We start from the raw sequence: 22,831 nt of genomic DNA on the forward strand, positions 1-22,831 counted from the left end.
AGGATTTAACGTTCAAATTAGGAAGTTCATGCTTTTAAGGTAGTATAGATAGATTTGGAGACTCATCTCATGTATATATTACTTTTATGGAGAGAAGAAAGACTTTTGACTTTTAAAATATTTTCATAGCTTCACAAACACAGCACGTAATTTTCAAAAAGTGAATGACTTAATGAATTCTGATCTTGAGACATCAACTTTTTTTCTGGAAGTGAATTAACAATTTGATACATCCCAAAAAATTGAAATCTTGTGGGATGAAGTGGTTTTACTTTTCACTTGCCAAATCATACACATCCACACCCTTCTCTTTTTTTGTCCCTCTTAACCATCAATGTTAGGCAATGACAAATAAAATATCATACCAAGACACTTAAAGAGCTCCAATGCAATTACCTCAGAGTCCACAAGATATAGACAGTCCTCAGCGGCATGATAAAAAGAAGCTGCCGGACGCCTTAACTTTGCTGATTCAAATTCTCCATCCTCATGCCCAGGGGAAGAACCAATCTACGTCAAAATGATAATGTTTGCATTAGAAACAACTTTCATGCTTTAACAGTAAGATATGACAATCAAAGATGATGAAGCCCCCGATGCATGCCTGACACATACAGAATCTAAGATCATTCCATTGCCATCTAGTACAATAACTCTGTGGTGATTGGAGTCAGAGAGAAAAAGGCGATTGCCACACTCATCAACTGAAATGCCACCTGCAAGAAAAACCAGAAACTTAATAAGAGACAAATGCTAGGAACTAGGCGCTTCAGGCAAATTATAATCCTCACATTTGTATATGGAAGCTTTCGCATCTTTTTATCATCTCATGAAATTATTTAGCCAAGGGAAGCTTTTTCAAAAATAAATTGACATAAGCTATCAGTCTCGGGTTTCAAAAAACTCCCACCATAAGTCCAAGCTTCCTCGTAGTGATTCAAAGAGAACACCAACGACATACCTCTTTACCTTTTTCTATCATAGCACTGTTTTATGGCACTGAACATTATCAACATTTATTTTGAAAGTTTAGCAAACTACTCTTTGATGAATAACATTGAATACAATGGATTCCTCTACTTTACGTCTAAATTGCACTAGGTTACAATCACATCAGTTGGAAGAGCTATAATATATCATGTCATACAAATTAAACCTTGAAATCACCCCTTCTTCAAATGCTTGATTGTTCCTTTCTTGTCAGATTTTCGGTCATTTTACACAGCAACAAAAAGACGAGGGGGTAGGCAGAAGGAATCTGTAGATAAACATTATATTCGTATTTTTTTACTAAAAGGAAACACACAAGTTGCACGTTTGAGGTAGAAAATCTCAAAATCCTTGCACCTTCCTAGTAATTAATATATGGGAATGTCCATAATTATATTTTTGATTAAGTGCTAAATCAACAGTATGGGACAGCTCGACAGGGGAACCTCTACCTGGAAAGTAAAGAAGCAGGTTTCGCAAGGGAAAACAGAGAGGTGGTTCCTTGAAGTCATCAGTTGGCTTTACCCATGTGTTTGTCAGATTATGCATGATCTTGGGTGTCTCACTCTCTTGTGCTCTGAAATCCTTGATTGCTGACATTGCAAAATGTAACAGAGAACATTAGTTTAAAGACGATACAAGGAAAATGGATGATCTGAGTTCTAGTTCTCATCATGCCATAGACTGACCATCACCATCACTCCCCCAACAAAAGTCACATTTTGTGATAAATATGCAATTCAGAAGTAATCAAGTATACTCCTTATCAAAAAAAAAGAAAAAGGAACTAATCATCCTTATTAACTAACTCTTTGGATAAACTCATAAAAGAGTAACAGCTTCAAGAAAAACAGATCAGTACTTACATTTATTCAGCATGGCATATATATATATATATTTAAAAAAAAAAAGGAAACGCACCCTACCTTTGTCTAGAATCACAATATCTGCTTCCTTCCCATAATAGATTGAAGAACTTTTAGAACCATTAAACAACACATAGCAGGCCTCACAAGAAATCTGAAAAAGGGCGTAGCATGTCAATTCATAACCAATGAATGGATCCAGTGACAATCACAACACGAGAAACGTGAAATAAAGGTTGCAGAAGCTCAGATATCAATGAAGAGCAACAACATAATACCCAGTGCCCACAAGTGAGGTTTGGGGAGAGTGGTGTTTAAGCAGTCTTACCCCTACCTTGTGAAGGTAGAGAGGTTGTTTCCGATAGACCCTGGTCTCAAGAAAAGCATTTCAAAATCAAGTATAAAAAGGAAATTTAGTAATGAAGAAGTTAGAAGCCATGCTAAAAGTAAATGAGAAGAAAACAGCAAATACAACAAATAATACAATAACCGAAGCAAAGGAAAAAACAGATAATGATAAAATAGAAAAATAAGAATGTAGGGGAGTAATAATAACAATACCGATAAGAAAAACTAGACAACGCTCAACTACCTACCAACCTTCTACCCTAACCCCGACCTCCATATCCTCCTATCTAGGGTCATGTCTCAAAAAGTTACAGGTGAGTCATATCTTATCTAATCACTTCTCCCCATACTTCTTCGGCCTACTTCTACCTTACTCTCTCAATACCCACTATAGCCAACCCTCACAAGTCACACCTCCTCACTGAGGCATCTGTGCATCTCCTCTTCATATGCCCGAAGTATCTCAGCCTCACCCCTCATTTTGTCCAGTCACTCCCACCTTGTCCTGAATATCTTCGTTCCTAATTCTCTCTCAGTATATTCACACATCCATCTCAACATCCTTACGTGCGAGTTCTTGATCGACCAACACTACTCCCTATACAACATAATTGGACAGACAACCACTTTGTAAAACTTACTTTAAGTCTTGCTGGCATATCTTATCACACAAGACCCCAAATTTGAGCCTCCATTTCATCTACCAACTCTAATACAATGAGTAACATCATCATCAATTTCCTCCATTTTCTTGGATTACTGACCCAAGATACTTGAAAACTCCTCTCTTGGGGATGATTTGTTTATCAATCCTCACTTCCACATCTAATGCGTGAGTTACGTCACTGAACTTGCACTCCAAGTACTCTGTCTTAGTCCTACACAACCTGGACCCTTTATACTCTAGAACAATCTCCAAACCTCAAGCCTATCGTTAACTCCGATGCATGTTTTGTCAATCAATACTATGTCAACTGCAAATAGCATGCACTACCGCACCTCCCCTTAAATATGTCACATCAATTCATCCATCATCAAGGCAAATAGAAATAGGCTAAGAAGTAATCCCTGGTGCAACCCCATCACGATTGGAAAGTGCTCTAAATCTCCTCACAGTGTCCTCACTAGGTCTTGGCTCCCTCGTACATAGCCTTAATCATCCGGATGTAAGCTATTGGTATACATTTAGCCTCACATCTCCATAAAAAAAACCAAGGACTTTGTCATACCTTTTTCTAGGTCAACAAAGAGAAAATATCACCCAAAAACAACTTATTAAGCATATGTTGTATTAAAATATATAGAGGGCAACAAGCAGCAACGAAATACTCAGCAGTCAACACCCAAAAAACATGAACAAACTGCAAGAAACAGAAGCCATATCTTACTCCAAGTACACAACCAAGAAGTTTGTGTTGAGGGTGCTGCAAGCTTAACAAATAAGCATAGCATTTCGAATCCTAACCCATTTATCAACATGAATATATGCCCAAAGAATATAAAAGATCGAATATAGCTAACATTGAATTGCCTATTAAAAACATGAAAAGAAAGATTGATGTCGCAAACATACCCCACAATACACATTGCATCTTCTAGCACAATGCCAATTTGCTCTAATTTAAACGAGATTCTAGGTCTAACTATCAGTTAAGCACCACTTTGCACATAAAAGGAGATTTCGTTGAGGCCTAACACAAAATTCGAACTACTTAACCAATAATGTTAAAGAAGTCAAAATCTAATGATGAGGTTATGTTGAGTTCATCCATTGGTCCACAATGGGACTCTCTAACAATGTTAAACAGTCTTTGAAAGCATTATTCTCTAGTTTATAATTCATATCGGTTTTCATAGTTTCTGTTATGACTTTTAAGAGTTATATGGACTTACTACTCCTTCTCTCCCTGTTAAAATCATAGTGTTATTCAATAACCCCTATGACAGTAAATGAAATAATGTTTCAATAATGTATCAAAAACTTGAAATTATTCATTAACAGAATAGAGAACACAGAAGGGATTTGTCTATTGTTTTACTCATTATTATTTTCTTGAAACCAATGATAAGAGTTTATCTTGCTTTCCTTAGAACATTCGCAAGGATATGATGGACACATAATCTTTACATACTAAAGGAGACTAAGTTAGCAAATCAATATAGGAAAGCACAGTATCCAGAAAGTTCAGATCTTCATTGAATAGTCCAAATTTGAAATTCCCTTCTGACTTAAGTACAGATATTTCAAAAGAGAGTCCCATCCTTTGAAACAGCTATCAAATCGTACGACACAATATATGACCAAAAGAAGATTGAACAAGATCCTTCAAACTGCACTGATTGAGCATCAAATTACATGAACATACCTCCAGAACATCTTTGTTAGCTAGCAGAATAGGAAAGCCAATGTATTCTTTCAAGGTTCTCCCAAGCAGATGTGTGCAAATATCACTGGAGCAAAGTGGGATCTTCGTATCCTGGAAACCAATTATTTGAAGGAAAGGATATCTGCAATATTGGAAGAAAGTAGAGATCTATGAAAAGATGTATGTAAGAAAATTAAGACAGAAAAAGTTTGCATAAGGATCTACGCTACCTATGCTGGAGAAACTTTACTTTCTCAAGCATGCTAACAAAGTTTGCCTCTGTGATTGAAGAACTATCTACGAATCCAGCTACAAGAATTAAGAAAATGCCAGCTTCCATAGATTTCTTATCCGGAATTCCATTGAACCAACAATGAGAAGGGCCTGTAATTTTGTTCAAAAAGCAACGGAAAATTAGGCAAGTATATATATATCCAGTTACACAAACCAGATAACAAACAAGTTCATAGTGCCAAAAATTTAACAAGAAATGTGAAGAATATAGAACGTAATAAAGAAAGACTTTGATAGCACAACCAAGAATGTTGTGATTAACTTTTTCATAATCCACTGCTTATGTATAGCTTCATAAATAATCTGCTTATGGACATTCCATTATTAACATTAACAAGTTGAGGGAACGGGGATCGATGAATGCAAAATTGACATTGAATATTCTATCACGTAGAAGTCATAACAATTACTAAAAAGAAACCACCATTACATGCATTAGAAAATGAGAAACACGTTTTCATCTGACTCATCTTCGCATCGTCATTGATGACTTCCTTAAAATGTTGAATCCAACTGTAGACCAATAAATAATATGCTTATTGACATTCCATTATTAACATTAACAAGTTGAGGGGATGGGGATCGATGAATGAAAAATTGACATTGAATATTCTATCATAACAATTACTAAAAAGAAACCACCATTAAATGCATTAGAAAATGAAAGCAAGAAACATGTTTTCATCTGACTCATCGTGGCATCGTCATTGATGACTTCATTAAAATGTTGAATCCAACTATAGACCAATATTTTCACTTTTTACTAATATTGGTATGAAGTTATTCAAAAGTAGATTTGATAAAGGGACAGAATTTACAGGGGATACTCATGTTGCTGTATAACCTCTTCCAACAAATTTCCTAGAGAGAGGACAACATAATAACAATCACCTCGAGTCTGAAAATTATTTTTACACATGCTCAAGTGTTTTCATGATTCACCTGTTTAATGAGCTTGTTAACAAAGGGGCAACTAAGCTACAATGGATAATAAGCATGTTTACCATGCAACCTTGATTCATCACTTTTCTTATAAGACATACACCATCTCCATCTCAAACCTCTTTTAACCATCATATCTCACTATGTATTTGTCCCCCCATCCCACCCCACCCCACAAACCACCCCGGTCAGGGCATGTAGTAGACGCAAACACAGAAATAAGCAGAATCAAGCAAAGGTGTAACTAAGTTTAAATTAAATATAAAGTATTTACTTGGTCTATGATGCAGTTTTTGCTCCTACACTCTACAGCTGCACAAATGGTGCCATTTGGTATTCATAGAGGGTGAGTATTGATGGTCTTGCCATGATTTGAATACAGTGAAGCTGTCTCGTCATATAATATGTGGCTTTCTTTGCTTCATTGCTAGCAAATGTTAAAGTCATCTAAAACCAATGTCGATTGGAAGGGCAGCTAGGTGCACCGGCTCCCGATGCGTGGGGTCCGAGGAAGGGCCAGATCACAAGGTCTATTGTGCACAGCCTTTACCAGTATCGATTGGAAGAATAAGAAGGAAAAAGCTACTTGAACAAATGGCAATAATAGATGCAAATAGAGAAGATAGAATTCACATAGGAAGAACTAACAAATAAGGCAGGGATTATGTTAAGTATGAGGAGCTGGCCAAAAGGGAAGGAAAAGCCTGTGGAGACAAAAATCAAAAGCCTTGTGGCTAAAGGAAGGGGACAAGAACACAAAAAATTCACAAAATAGCAAATGCACATGGAAGATATAAATAACATAGATCAGCTCATGGTACAGGGAGAAATCACTCAAGAGCCACACAAATTGAAGGGGAAATCATTGATTTCTATAAAAAAAAATTGTACACTAAACTGCTCAATGGAGGCCTACTTTTCAAGATGTCCAATGTCCAGTCATAACAGAGGAGGAAAAGGAAGCTTTACAAGCCCACTTTGAAGAGAGTGAAGTGTTGAGATGTCTAAAGATGTGTGCAGTGGATAAGGCATCGGTCCTGATGGATTCACTATGGGATTCACTTGTGTTGGGAAATTGTTGAACGAGGCATAATGGATACTTTTCAAAACTTCCATGAACAAGAAGTTTACAAGAAAAGCTTTAATGGAACATTCATTGCACTCATACCAAAGAAGAAAGGAGCAAAAGAGCTAAGGGATTTCAGACCTATAAGCCTGAAATTTCTTCAACTTCCATGAACAAGAAGTTACTGAAATTTTTGTTGGTTAGGTGCCACAGCGTGAGTGAAATTTCTTCAACTTCGACAGCAATTTTCCGGCGGTTCAGATTTGCTCCGGCAATTTGGCGGCTACCAAAACATTTAGAGCTCCAACCAACATTTTTCTACCCACCACAACTCCGACAAACTCCAAATATCCTGAAGCTGTGTTTCCGGCGAGTTTCTCCTCTCCTCTTTTCTTTTTCTTCTTCTTTATTTTCCGGCGGAGCTTTTGGTACCATCTTGCATTTCCCGGAGGCTTTTGGCAAATTTCGGGAACGTCCAACCTTTCCGGCGACGTTCAGTTTTCGATCTGTTTAGATCTGACCTAGATCTAGTGATTTCCGGTGAGGTCCTCCCGGCAAACTTTCCAACGATTGAATATCACCGGGCCAGGTTCTATCTTTCCACTCCTCAACTGATTATTTGTTAGTTGATTACTGTTCTTCTTTCCTAGTTTCTACCTTTTGTTTTAGTTATTGTTCTTCACTTTCCTTCTAGTGTTCTTGATTTGCATATTAGCTAGTGTGTGTTGTCTCTCTATTATATATTCTATATCATCAATTATTATCTCGTTGCTTGTATTTTTTAAAATTTATTTGTTACCAGTTATTCACTTTGTAGTTCATATCGTTTTAGAAACTTTGGTTACTGATGGTGGACTAGGGTAATGTCCTCAATCGGGGGTGAAGGCAAGGGGAAATAGTGGTAAGAGGGAGATGGGTTTTCGTAAGTTGAGAGTAGGATCGTGGAACATAGGGTCACTTACGGAGAAGTCCATAGAGCTAGTGAAGAGTCTTAAAAGGAGAAAGATTAATATAGCATGTGTTCAGGAGACTAGATGGGTAGGTTCCAAAGTTTGGGATGTGGACGGATTTAAATTATGGTACTCAGGAGGCTCAAGAGATGGGAATGAAGTAGGTATTCTAGTCGACATGGATCTTAGGGAGCATGTGGTAGAGGTAAAGAGGATCAGTGATAGGATGATGTTTATTAAGCTAGTTACAGGCAAACTTATTGTGAACATTGTTAGTACGCATGCACCCTATGCGGTCCTGGATGAAGAAATCAAAAGGCTCTTTTGGGAGGATTTGAATGAGGTAGTGAGAGGTATACCTAGCACCGAAAAGATTTTCATTAGTGGAGATTTCAATGGTCATATCGGTACAAATTCTAATGATTTGGATGATGTCCATGGAGGCTTTGGCTTTGGGGAAAGGAATGGCGGCGGGTTATCTCTCCTGGAGTTTGCCAAAGCTTTTAAGTTGGTTATTGTTAATTTGTGTTTTCTAAAGATGAATAATCAATTGGTCACCTTTAGTAGCACGGTTGCTAGGACTCAGATTGACTACTTACTCCTCCAAAAGGGTGATAGAGGCCTTTGTAAGGATTGCAAGGTTATTCCGAGTGAAAATATTGCTACCCAACATAAGCTTTTGATGATGGACTTGGAAATTAAGAGGGATAAGAGAAAGAAGACCATTTATGATTGATCGAGAATTAGATGGGTGGGCCTAACTCCCGCCTTTTCTCGGGAGATGGGGGAGAAGTTGAATGGTTTAGGGCCTGGAGTGGTAGCTGGGATGTGAACAACATGTGGGACATGACAGTTGGTTGCATTAGAAAAGCAGCTACCGAGGTTCTAGGGGTATCGAGAAGAATATCTGATGGTCGTCAAGGAGACTGGTGGTGGAATGGAGAAGTACAAGGCAAAGTGAAAGCCAAGAAAATTGCTTATACGGAGTGGTTGGAGTGCGTGGATGAGGAGGAGAAGAATAGGCTTAAGGATATCTATATGAAGGCAAAGACGGAAGCGAAATCGGTGATCACCAGTGCTAAGACGGCAATTTTTGAACGCCTGTATGTCGAGTTAGGAGAAAAAGGTGGGGAGAAGAGATTGTATAGGCTCACCAAAGCGAGAAAGAGAAAAGCCCGCGATCTAGATCTAGTAAAGTGCATCACGGACGAGGAAGGTGAAGTGTTAGTGAATGAGACATTTATCAAGAAGAAAAGCTAGCAAGCTTACTTCCACAGACTCCTAAATGAGAAAGGAGACAGACACTGTACTGGGTGAGTTGGCGTACTCTCATAGTCTTCGAGACTTTGGGTACTACAAGTGCTTTAAAGTTGAGGAGGTTAGACGTGCTATTAGCAGGATGAGAAGGAGGAGAGAGACCGGGCCCCATGAGATTCCGTTGGACTTTTGGAAAAGCACTAACAAGGCAGATTTGGAGTGGTTGACTAAGTTTTTTAACGTTATTTTGAAGACTGCTAAGATGCTTGATGAATGAAGGTGGAGTACTGTGGTTTCATTATATAAGAACAAGGGTAATATCCAAAGTTGTAATAATTACAAGGACATTAAACTACTAAGCCACACTATGAAGATTTGGGAGAGAGTGGTGGAGATGAGGGTGAGGAGAGAAGTGTCAATCTTAGAGAACCAGTTCGAATTCATGTCGAGGAGGTCAACTATTGAAGCAATCCACCTTGTGCGGAGACTGGTGGAGAAATTTAGAGAAAGAAAAAGGGATCTCCAAATGGTGTTCATTGACCTTGAAAAGGCTTATGACAAAGTCCCGAGGGATGTTCTCTGGAGGTGTCTGGAGGCTAAAGGCGTCCCGATAGTGTATATTAGGGCGAAAAAGAACATGTACGCTGAAGCCAAGACTCGAGTTAGGAAGGTGGAAGGTGACTCAGAGAATTTTCCTGTTGAGATGGGATTACATCAGGGATCTGTGCTGAGCCCTTTTCTTTTTGTCTTAGTGATGGATGAGCTGACACGGTCTATTCAGGAGGAGGTTCCACGGTGTATGCTATTTTCAGACGACATAGTTATGATTGATGAGACTCAGGACAGAGTTAATGATAGGTTGGAGATTTGGAGAAAAACACGGGAGTCCAAAGGTTTCAGTTTAGGCAGGACCAAAACAAAATACTTGGAGTGCAAATTTAATGTTGTGATGGATGAAGAGTGGGACAAGACAAAAAACTTTAAATATCTTGGATTCATCATCCAGAGTAGTGGGGACATCGATGATAACGCCACGCACCGCATTGGGGCAACATGAAGGAAATGGAGGCTTGTCTCTAGAGTCCTGTGTGATAAGAAAGTACCACCTAAACTTAAAGGTAAGTTCTATAGAATAGTGGTTAAACTAGCGTTGTTATATGAGTGGAGTGCTGGCCAGTAAAGAACTCTCGTGTTCAGAAGATGCATGTTGCAGAGATGTGGATGCTGAGACAGATGTGTAGACAGACTAGAAGTGATAAGATCAGAAATGCGGTTATTCAAGAGAAGGTGAGAGTGGCATTTGTGGCAGACAGGATGAGAGAAGCAAGACTGAGATTGTTTAGACATGTGCAGAGGAGGCGTGTCGACGCCCCAGTTAGGAGGTGCAAGCGATTGGATTTGGGAGTTACGCGGGGGGTAGGGGTAGACCAAAAAAGTATTGGAGAGAGATGATTAGACTAAATATCGCGCTACTCCATATCACCGAAGACATGACCTTAGATAGAAAGGAGTGAAGATCGCAGATTAAGGTAGAAGACTAGTAGGGATAGAATGGTGTCTTGCCGTGTGTCGGTTTAGGATGGTCGTAGGTCTAGGCGTGCCTTTATATTTGTGTTGTTATTGCCTTTGATTATCGCATTACTTTGTTATCGTTATCGTTCTTGTCTTGTAAAATTTGCATTTTTATTATTATTATTATTATTATTATTATTATTATTATTAATTTTTTTATGCTATATATATTGTTTTTCTCTCGAACTTGGAACTGTGACTTTTAAGCTGAGGGTCTTTCGGAAACAGCCTCTCCACCTCCATGAGGTAGGGGTAAGGTCTATGTACACCCTACCCTCCCCAGACACCACTTGTGAGATTTCACTGGGTATGTTGTCGTTGTTTGTTGTTGTAAGCCTGATAGGTAGCATGTACAAACTACTTTCCAAAGTATTGACTGAGACGCTAAAAGGAGTGATTGGTAAATTGGTTGATTCTTAACGGATGGTATTTATTAAAGGTAGACAGATCATGGATGTTGTGTTGATTGCTAATGAAACTGTAGATTCCAAAATCAAACAAAAGAAACCTGGTATACCATGCAAGCTGGACATAGAGAAAGCATATGATCATGTCAACTGGAGGTATCTACCGAAGATATTGGAAAGAATGGGCTTCGGACAAAAATGGTTGAGATGGATAAAGTACTGTATTTCAATTGTCAAGTTTTTCGTGCTTATTAATGGAATGCCTGCAGGATTTTTCAATACTCAGAAAGGTCTCAGGCAAGGTGACCCTTTGTCACATTTTTTTGTTTTTAAATCACTATGAAAGGGTTGAATAGTATGATCAAAGCAACAAACAACAAAGCCTGGTTGAAAGGTTTTGATGCTGCCAGAGAGGGTAGTGACAGTTTGGAGGTGACACACCTACAGTATGCAGATGATACCCTAATTTTTTGTGATGTTAAGGAACAACAACCGAAATATCTGAGGGTTATACTGATTTTGTTTGAAGGAATGTCTAGACTACATATCAACGGGAGGAAGAGCTTAGCGTATCCAATCAATGAAGTCACAAATATGAACTGCCTAGCAGCAATCCTTAGTAGGGAAATTTGGTACTCTGCCAACAACTTACTTGGGCATGCCTCTAGATGGAAAACCCAACTCTGTTGATATATGGAATGGTGTGCTGGAGAAATGTGAAAAGAAATTGGCTAGATGGAAAACTCAATATCTGTCCTTCGTAGGCAGATTGACTCTCATCAATTCAGTCCTAGATGCCTTGCAAACTTACATGATGACCCTATTCCCAATACTAGTCAGAGTCATCAAGAGACTGGAAAATATTAGGAGGAAGTTCCTATGGCAACAGTAACAAGGAGAGGATATACTTCCATCTGGTGAAGTGAAAAGTAGTGACAACTGGCAAGAAGGTAAAAAGTAGGGGTATGGGGATAAAGAACCTGAAGGTGCAGAGTAAAGCTCTCAGAATGAAATGGTTGTGGAAGTTTGCCAATGAAAATCAGATTCTATGGAAGTACAAAATATGAAGGTGAAGATATATGTATGACCAAAGAAGTGACTACACCTTATGGAGTGAGTTTGTGGAGATCAATAAGAGACATGTGGGATGAAGTTAAGAGTAATGCAAAGATCAAAGTTGTAGATGGAAGCAAGACAAGATTCTGGAAATATGAGTGGCATGAAAAGGGAAACCTGGAAGTACTTTTCCCTGACATATACAATATAGTTCTGGGACAGCAAAATACTGTAGTAGAGTTATGGACAAATCAGGGGTGGAGCTTTAATTTCAGAAGACAAATCAACGACGGGGAAATAGTAAGAGTGGCGAAGTTTTTCAACACTGGAAGCTTTTAACGGGCTACAAACAGGGGAAGATGTTATGTGGTGGAAGGGAAATAGAAGAGGGGAATTCGAAGCGCATCAACCTACTTAATGGATCAGACAAACCCACAAACACACAAACCAACTATGAAGAAGCAGTATACCTCATAAAATCTCATACTTCATATGGTTATTGGCCAAAGAAGTTGCTCTGACTCAAGATAACTAGATGAAAAGAGGGATAACCTTATGCTCTAGTTGCTTCCTTTGTGGGGAGGCATTAGAGACAGTGAACCATCTATTCCTTCACTGCAAGGATACCTAACAACTATGGAAGACTTTTTTGAACCTCAAAGGCATCTCCTCGGCCATGCCCACGAAGGTCTCAGAGACTTTTAAGAGCTGGGAGGCATTCAGGGTAAATGCAAAGGACAAAAACAGATGGAGAATTATCCCTATTAGTATATGGCGGTGTTATCAAAGGCACGCTTAAAGCCCGCTTAAGCCCTGAAGTGAGGCTCAAAATGTGTTAAGCGCTTCGCCTCGCTTAATGTGAGCTTCAGTGTCATCATCAAGATTCAAAGACATACTTTTACTTGTCAACCCGCTTAAGCCCTGAAGCAAGGCTAAAAATGTGTTAAGCGCTTCACCTCGCTTAATGGGCGCTTCAGTGTCATCATCAAGATTCAAAGACATACTTTTACTTGTCAATAGGGGTGGGCATAAGTACCGAAAAATGGAAAAATCAAACCGAGCTGAACTAATTCGATTTTTTGGTGTCGGTTTTTTTTCGAAAAACTTCAGTTCGTTGTTCGATGTAAGTGTCACGAAACCACGGTGTACCAAAGAACCAAAGTTTGATTAAATAAATTTAAAATGACATTTTAAATTATATTAGTTATATATTTTGACCCAAAACATTTTAATTTTTACCCAACCCAATGACCCATTTTAAATTTGGCCCAAATTTTAGAGCCCAAATTTAACGAAATTTAGGACTCACTGCTCACCCCGCAGCCCCTCTTTCTTCAGGCTTAACTCCCTCGTCACTCTTCACTCTCCATTGCTCTCTTCACCCAATAAGGTTTCTTGCTTTCATTACAAAAGACTAGTTTTTTTTTTATTTTTGAGTTTTGGTACTTATATTTCTAGTCTTTGTATATTTCAAATTACAACAACAACAACAACAACAACAACCCAGTGAAATCCCACAACGTGGGGTCTGGGGAGGGTAGAGTGTACGCAGACCTTACTCCTACCAAGGTAGAACGGCTGTTTCCGAGAGACCCTCGGCTCAAAAAAAGGCATAAAAGGGGGTCAGATAAGGTTAAGAAATTCAAAGCGCTATAGAAAAATAAATAACAAAGGCATCACAGATAAAATAGAGTAATCAAAAGTACTGAAAGCAATAAATAGTAACAGAAATAGCAGAAATGAGAGTACAAGGAATCGTAATGTGCTAGTGCGCCTATGAATAGGGAAGAATAACGAGACTATGTACTAGCCTTCTACCCTAATGTGGGTCCTCCACAGCCTCCTATCTAAGGTCATGTCCTCTGTAAGCTGTAACTGAGCCATGTCCTGTCTAATCACCTCTCCCCAATACTTCTTCGGCCTACCCCTACCTCTTCTGTAACCATCCATTGCCAACCTCTCACACCTCCTCACTGGGTCATCTGTGTCTCTCCTCTTCACATGCCCAAACCATCTCAGTCGCATTTCCCGCATCTTGTCTTCCACCGAGGCCACTCCTACCTTGTCCCGAATAGCCTCATTTCTAATCCTGTCGCTCCTGGTGTGACCACACATCCATCTCAATATTCTCATCTCGGCAACTTTCATCTTTTGAATATGAGAGATCTTAACTGGCCAACACTCTGCCCCATACAACATAGCCGGTCTAACCACCACTTTGTAGAACTTGCCCTTAAGTTGTGGTGGCACCTTCTTGTCGCATAGCACTCCGGAAGCGAGCCTCCATTTCATCCACGCTGCCCCAATACGATGTGTGACATCATCGTCAATCTCCCCGCTGCCTTGCATGATAGACCCAAGATACTTAAAACTACTTCTCTTTTGAATGGCTTGGGCACCAAGCTTAACTTCCACGTCAACCTCCTGAGGTGTCTCACTAAACTTGCACTCTAAGTACTCTGTCTTGGTCATACTCAGCTTAAACCCTTTAGACTCCAAGGTATGTCTCCAATCCTCCAGCTTAGCATTAACTCCACTACGAGTCTCATCAATCAGGACTATGTCATCCGCGAAAAGCATACACCATGGCACCTCACCTTGAATTTGTCGCGTCAATGCATCCATTACCAAGGCAAATAAAAATGGACTTAGAGCCAATCCTTGATGCAACCCCATCCCAACTGGGAAATGCTCTGAGTCCCCTCCAACTGTCCTTACCCTGGTTTTGGCTCCCTCATACATGTCCTTGATCACCCTAATGTATGCCACAGGTACATCTTTAGCCTCCAAACATTTCCATAGTATCTCTCTTGGAACTTTATCGTAGGCCTTTTCTAAGTCGATGAATACCATATGCAAGTCCCTCTTCCTCTCCCTATATTGCTCCACCAGTCTCCTCATAAGATGAATGGCTTCTGTAGTTGAGCGTCCCGGCATAAATCCGAACTGGTTCTCTGAAATAGACACGCCTCTCCTCACCCTCATCTCCACCACTCTTTCCCACACTTTCATAGTGTGGCTTAGTAACTTGATACCTCTATAGTTGTTGCAACTCTGGATATCCCCTTTATTTTTGTATAGAGGGATCATTACGCTCGACCTCCATTCTTCGGACATCGTTGCCGTTTTAAAGATGACATTAAATAACCTAGTCAACCACTCCAAACCTACCAAGCTGGCGCTCTTCCAAAATTCCCCAGGAATCTCGTCAGGTCCGGTTGCTCTTCCCCAGCGCATCCTACGAACAGCACCCTTAACCTCTTCGACCTTAATACTCCTGCAATATCCAAAATTGTGACGCCTCTCTGTATGTTCCAAATCTCCCAACACAAAGTCTCTGTTCCCTACGTCATTCAAGAGTTTATGGAAGTATGACTGCCACCTCTGTTTAATGAGAGTCTCTTCTACCAATACTTTTCCATGCTCGTCCTTAATGCACTTCACTTGATCCACATCGCGTTCCCTTCTCTCCCGCGCCCTGGCTAGCTTGAACAATTTTCTATCCCCACCTTTTTCTTCTAGTTCAACATAAAGGCGTTCAAAAGCTATCGTTTTTACCGTCGAAACAGCCGACTTCGCCTCCTTCGCTATCTTATAAAGTTCCTTATTCGTCCACTTCTCCACCTCATCCGTGCTTTCTATCAACTTCGCGTACGCTGTTTTCTTTGCTTCCACCTTCCCTTGCACTTCTACATTCCACCACCAGTCCCCTTGATGTCGACTACGACTACCTGTCGAGACTCCCAACACTTCCCTTGCTACAACCCTAATACAACTAGTCGTCCTATCCCACATACTGTTCGCATCCCCACTACTATTCCAGGCCCCCATGTCCTTCAATTTCTCTCCCATCTCCAGGGCAGTAGCCGTGGTCAAACTCCCCCATCTGATCCTAGGTCGATCATTCCCGACCCTCTTCTTCCTCGTCATCTTGATCCCTAACTCCATTACCAAGAGCTTATGTCGGGTTGTAAGGTTGTCTATCGGAATGACCTTGCAGTCTTTGCACAGACCTTTATCATCCTTCCTAAGGAGTAAAAAGTCTATCTGAGTCTTAGCCACCGAACTACTGAAGGTTACCAAGTGGTCCTCCTTTTTTGGGAAATTCGAATTAACTATCACCAACCCAAAAGCTCTTGCGAACTCCAAAAGTGAAACTCCTCCTCCATTTCTGTCCCCGAAGCCAAAGCCTCCATGCACATCGTCATACCCTCCCGAAATAGACCCGATGTGCCCATTGAAGTCCCCTCCCACGAAAAGCTTCTCAGTAGGCGGTATGCTTCCCACTAACTCGTCCAAATCCTCCCAAAAGCGCCTCTTCTCCTCCTCTGCTAAGCCCGCTTGCGGCGCATAAGCACTAATAATGTTCAAAGTGGTCCCTTCAACGACCACCTTAATCGACATCATCCTATCAGTGATTCTCCTAACCTCCACCACCTGATCCCTTAGATCACTGTCTACTAAAATGCCTACCCAATTCCTATACTTTGATCTACCAGAGAACCAAAGCTTATACCCGTCTACCTCCTTAGCTTTAGTACCTACCCATTTGGTCTCTTGGACACAAGCTATATTAATCTTCCTTTTCTTAAGAATCTTAACTAGCTCTATTGACTTTCCCGTTAACGTCCCAATATTCCAAGAACCTACTCTTAGTCTAGACTCTCCTTTAACCCATTTACCCCTCCTTACCCTCGTCCCCAACCCTAAATGAGAACATGACCCTAATCTACCATCACTATCCAAAGCCACGAAAACGCGTATGAACTATTAAAGTATTCAATGGTCTAAAGTCAGCAAAATATAACAAGTGTATGAACAAAGAATATTTGGAAACCGGAGGTACCAACTCCAGTTGAAAAGAACCTAGTTCACGCCGGAAATATTGTTCGCGCGCTGAAAATACTGTTCACCTCGAAACAGTGTTCACGCGCCGGAAACACTGTTCATGCACCGAAAACACTGTTCACTCGCCGGAAATACCGAAATACCTATGCAAAAACTGCCCGAAAATCTACTGGTGGAGGATTTTCGATCGCAGTCAAAGAGGAAAAAAGAAAAGAAAAAAAAACACAAAGAAGAAGGAAAGAAGAGATGAAGAGAGAGAACAGAAGGGGGAGAGATCTGGCCGAAAATAGTCTTCGCCGGTGGCCGCTTGGGGAGGTGTTGGCCTGGGTGTAGGTGGGATGGAGGTGGGGGGTCAGGGGGGTCGAGGGTGGGGGTGGGGGAGTCACTTACCGTTGTGGAAGATGAGAGGAGAGAGAAGAGAGCAGACAGCAGATTGTTTTGAAATATTGAAATTATCTTAATAGAGTGAAAAAGATATAGATTACCTATATAACTAATTTGGAACAAAGACATAGTCAAAGTAGTTTACCAATATTGTACTTCTATCAAGTACTCGATAAACTTCACCTAAGTAATATAGATGTCACACCTGGACTCAACAAATCTCTTCTTTTGACTAATGAATTAAGCCATATATAGAATAATCATAGTTAATTGTACCAAAAAAATCATTTTAAAAACACCAATAAACCGAACCAAAGTTCAAAAAACCGTACCGAACCAACCTAGTTTGGTTTGGAATATGGTGCAAACTTTTTCAAAACCAAACCGAACTTTAGCAAAACTGAACCGAACACCCATCCCTACTTGCCAATGAAACTCTTCTAAAGAGGCGACACTAGACAATTGATATTTCACTTTATCGTAATTATTTTTCAATTTTTTTGTTCATACATTTGTCATTCATGCTTATAAATTATTAGTCTTAGACTAAACATATATATTTGTATGTTTTTCTCCCTTTGCGTCTTTTTTCATTAAAGCCCACGCTTTATTTGTGCTTTGCGCTAAAAGCCCCAATGAAACTTAAAAAAAATTGTGCTTTTTGCTTTTGATAACACTGGTATACGGTGGACTATTTGGATAGAAAGGAATTCTAGGTGTTTTGAGAGCATGGAGAATGATGTCCAGAAGGTCAAGTTAAACTGCATTTTATTGTTTTTTTTTTGGTGTAATCAATTGTACTCCTGTGACACTGAATATGTAATTGATGTTTTAGACTCAATATAGAATGAAAACAGTGGAAAAGGAGACATCTATATATATGGTTTCAGTGCAACCCATGTACTGTTTTGTGATATAACACAAAGTTACCTATTTCAAAAAAAAGATATTTTATCAAATTGGAGGATAAGATTGATGGTCATTGGATATATTATGACTGTAGCAATTGTCTCTCTTCTAAAATGATAGCACAAATGGAGCTAGAAGGGGTCTAATGCCAGATGGCTAACCTTGCTTGCTTGGGAAAGTCTTGCAAAAGATTCAACTGTTGCTAATTTTTAACTGATGGAAGAGAAAACAAAACTGGAAGACATGATGGTCTTTGTGCATGTTACTGAAGCAGTCATCATGCTACTCAAGGAGCTTTGATGGTGTGCAGACTAGAAGTCCTAACACTCGTAGGTGATCTTCTGACAGATATGTTGGTAAGGACGATAGACTGGTCACTGGTCACATGAAATCAGGATCATACTGTTCTTTATCGAAACAAAAAAAGCAAATACATACAGCTGTGGAATACAGATTATCACTCAGGCGCACTTTGCTTTTGCAAAAAGTAAGGTACACCGTATACCAAACTAGACAATGAACTCAGAGTTCAAACATGCAATTCACACACTGACGCATACTAATAAAGCCTCAACTGAAAATATACTACATAGATAGAATCTTAATGACATAAGAAGCATGAATCTATATGCTTAGGCTGCAAGTAATATATCATATGCATCCATCTACTAAACATTAAGCTCTCAAGACTCATTTCACTGATAAGATCCACAGAAGGTACATGATTAACTCAACTGCTGACAAGTTGGTCCAGTACAACAGTCATTTATTGTCCATTTGTACAATTCTTTGGCGCATCATACAGGAAAGGGAAAAGTATTTAAAAATTTCCCCCAGCTCAGGATTTTCTTTTCTTTTCATAGGTAAGTTTCTTCAACTCGGCTTATTAGCTTAGTTGGTCAGAAATCCATCAAAGTATTAGATGCCAATACTACCAAAACCAACGAAATTTCCTCAGAATTAAATGAATTTTCCTGCTGAAGCCTATTGGTAGCTAGACATATTCCACGTGTGACCTCAGTATGTGGTTTCATCCTCACAATTTTACAGAAAAAAAACAAAATCACATTTACCAAGTGAGAGTAGATCACCTTCAGGTTTATCAATAGTAGACTTAATGAAGGAGGGGAAATCGAGTTGTACAAGAGGCTCCGACACTGCTTCTGATATAGTTGAATACCTGAAAGAGACTGTCAAGGACAAGTAAAGTCTACTAAAACCTCCAAAATAGTAGGCTGAAAAAATTCAAACTACTACATGGAGCACTAAAAAACAAAATTTTAGAATTAATGATCGATCTTTTTCTTTTTCTTCCCTAAAATCTCTTTCGTCTGATAAATATAAAACCGATAAAGATTGTATTTTATTTTTTTTGGTACAATGATAACAATTGTATGTACCGAGGTAACCAAAGTTCTCCATGTTAATACATATATACAGCACTAGAAAAAAACTAGTCCCCAAAAAACTTTACCCCTTAAAGAATTAAACAAGAAATTTTGAGGACAAATATGCATCATCACATTGTATGTTTCATAGCATATAATGATAGAAAAACCTTTCAGGGTATTTTTTATGTGAGCTGAATCAAACATCAACTGAAAAATGATTTTCTCGCTCTCCTCTTCCTTACTGAAATTTGAAAGAATTTCAATAAAAAAATATTAACAAAATGATAAAGAGATAACCCACATTACTTTGGTACCCACATAGAGCAAGTCAAATGCAAATGATGAATTCATTGTTGTTCAATCAGGTGGAAACATACCTTTAAAGAAATTCAAATTGGTGTTACCCAACAAATATAAATTGTTACCTATGATCCTGATGACATATATATCTGCACCTTGTATTGATGTCTGCACGTGAAGTTTTGGAATAATTCAAAAGAGGCGGCAGCAAAATGCTGTCTTTTATGAGTAGACTACACCTGTTTCCTGTCCAGAATCAGAAATTCATATTAGTAGAAAATAATTAGAAAACATTAGCCAAATAATTAATCATAAGAAGGAGGAAGTACCAGCAGAAAGAAGAGGGAGCAGCCTATGAGCTTTCAGGCGTCTAACTCGGAGAGCCATTGTCATACTGGTCTCTCCTTTTCAGCTCTTCAAACTTCACGGCAAGGAAGCTTTCGTATTTTAGGGCTAAAACTAGTTGATCTTTTTCACTGGCCAAAAACCTGTCCCATTGGCAGACTTTAGGAGATTTATTTCACATTGTGTTCATTTAAGAAAGTATCTTTCTGCTAGTACTTCACCAAGAGAGGGAAACATTTTACTCAACACCAATATAAATCAATGGTTCTGCTGACTCAGCAATTGCTCAATAGCAATATATACAGAAGAAAAGATTTAAGCATAATAATGAGAATATTAATGTTTCAGAAGAACAAGCAATTGTTATATCACAGGCCAGATATAAATGGAGGAACCCAATTATATACGAACCAGAAATAGCGAAAATCATAAATAGAAGGGAAAGGAAACAGAACTAAAACAATATCTTGTATAAAATGCTACATAGAATGCTTTACAAAAACCTATATCAAAATTGGGACTCAATCTAAAGTAGTATACTACATCACTGAAACTGAACCAAATTACCATTTTGCAACTAAGAACAACAAAAACAAAAACCCCAAATAGAACATACCAGAACAGTGACCAGCAAACTCCTTCCTTATCTCAGCTACTCAAATCTCCCACAGCACAAATAACAACACCAAATCATATTCAATTGAACCTAACCGTAAAAATACAAGAACTGAACAATACCCACTTGAAAAAACGAAGGAAAAGCTCAATTTCCTTAAAAAATCTATAAAATTCTATAGAATGTATGGATAAAGTACTATAGTCCTCCATTGAAACTGAACCCTAATTGGCGATTTTGCAACTAAGAACAACAAAAATAGTACTTTGAACGAAGAAAGATTAAACAAAATTCTATATTCTATTCTATGAAGAAGATATTAACTCACCAGAATTGAACAACAGATATAAATTGCAACCAAATAGAAACACCTTGAATTGAAATGCAACTTTTATTACCGAGAGAGGAAGGAGGAATTTCCAGATTTGCGGTGTCTCTTCAATATTATGGTAAATGACATGTTGCAATTTAGTATGGTTGAAAAGCCTAAGATACCCTTAAACAAACATAAATTGTCTTTAAACAGACATGTTGATACCTCAGGTATAACCCACTCTTCTATAATAGTAGAAAAAAACTAGTTTAAAAATAATGCTTTATGAGCAAGAAAAGTTGCACTAAGTTTCCATTTGAAGAGTCATGAGGGAGAGATAAAGAAGGTAAAAAAATATCTGAAACAGAAAGGATCACTTGTCAAAACTAATAATATAACTAATCTGTAAATAACTGGACATCTTCATATAGTATGAAAAATGAATAGAATAAGGACAGAACCATAAATGTAGAACCCATAACTCGTGTTGTTTGCTTTTCCACAACACAAGATATACAGACTATCAGGGAACGCATGACCTTGGATGAAATTTTATTAACAGAAATTTCGAAGATTAAAAAATCTTACCTGAACGGTTTTGACGATGGAGATGCTGCGGGTGAGAGAGGGGCTCAGCGACGGTGCCAGCGGAGGGCCGACTGTGAGGGGAAAAGGGAGAGCTTAGGGTTTTGAGAGAGATGAAATGGGGGAAAGGGTGTTCCTCTGTTACCTTATACTGTGTTTGGATGGTGTTTTGTGTGATTTCATAATGTACTATATTATGATATGATATTATACTGTATATAGTATAATAGTATGTTTTAGATCGTATGATTTGTTATTATTTAATAATAATTTTGTTGTTTGATTTAACTGTATGATATTGTATCGTAACTGATAAATTTACGAAAATGTTCTTAATCATTATAAAAATTGTGAATAGAAACCTGCAAATGCGTTGATTTCATTGGAGATAACGAGCACAATCAAAGAGAAAATTTCAATTTGAAATTCCTAAAAGCTTTCAAAAATTATTGCGAAGGAGAATGAGTAATACGACGGTGAAAGCAGTAGATATTAGGGTAACGTTTAATAAAGAAAAAAGAATAAATTAGAATTATTTAAAACTAATTAAGGGTATAATTGGGGAAAAAATAAGTAACCAATGGGATACCACCAAATTTGTGGCTTCAAAAAGTGAGAATTTTCATAATTACAAAACCATAAAATCAAATCATATCATACCATGTAATTAAAGAAATAATCAAAACAAACGTGGTTCTTTTATTAACCATACCATAGCACATCACAAAAAAACATCATCCAAATAAGCTCTAAGTAGGCGTTTGGACATTTCATATCACGATATGAAATCGTGAGATGAAATAGTATTTGGACATGTAAGTTCACGCTGATTTCATCTCATTATTTCATATCATGAGATTAAATCTTAAATTCTTCAAAAAGCATGATTTAGAAACTTCAAATCATGATCTAGGATTTTTCAAATACAAAAATCAATTCATAAGTTTATATTTTATATAAAAAAAACTCAGATTTTATATCTACTAACCATTTATTTCATATGTAAATAAAATTTATAATTTATAT

At 38.5% G+C, this 22,831-nt stretch overlaps 1 protein-coding gene across 3 annotated transcripts in view; it reads right to left on the minus strand.

Moving 5' to 3' along the window:
• Nucleotides 1-21,971, minus strand: part of LOC129882665 (uncharacterized) — a 38,895-nt gene extending 16,924 nt beyond the window's left edge. Inside the window, exons 1-10 of one of the 3 annotated variants that reach the window (XM_055957056.1) lie at nt 21,809-21,971; nt 20,276-20,434; nt 20,072-20,192; nt 19,347-19,435; nt 4,801-4,954; nt 4,571-4,712; nt 1,917-2,010; nt 1,443-1,583; nt 616-716; nt 397-510 (exon numbers count right to left, since the gene is read on the minus strand). In XM_055957056.1, the coding sequence (XP_055813031.1) occupies nt 397-510; nt 616-716; nt 1,443-1,583; nt 1,917-2,010; nt 4,571-4,712; nt 4,801-4,954; nt 19,347-19,435; nt 20,072-20,192; nt 20,276-20,339 (1,020 nt within the window). In that variant the 5' untranslated portion in view covers nt 20,340-20,434; nt 21,809-21,971. Of the gene's footprint in view, nt 1-396; nt 511-615; nt 717-1,442; nt 1,584-1,916; nt 2,011-4,570; nt 4,713-4,800; nt 4,955-6,080; nt 6,324-19,346; nt 19,446-20,071; nt 20,193-20,275; nt 20,435-21,808 lie in introns of those variants that run through there. The other 2 variants (XM_055957057.1, XM_055957058.1) reach the window with 2 other exon arrangements.
• Between the last annotated feature and the right edge of the window lie 860 nt (nt 21,972-22,831).

This window comes from Solanum dulcamara, chromosome 3, assembly GCF_947179165.1.
Source record: "Solanum dulcamara chromosome 3, daSolDulc1.2, whole genome shotgun sequence".
In the NCBI taxonomy this organism is placed as follows: domain Eukaryota; kingdom Viridiplantae; phylum Streptophyta; class Magnoliopsida; order Solanales; family Solanaceae; genus Solanum; species Solanum dulcamara.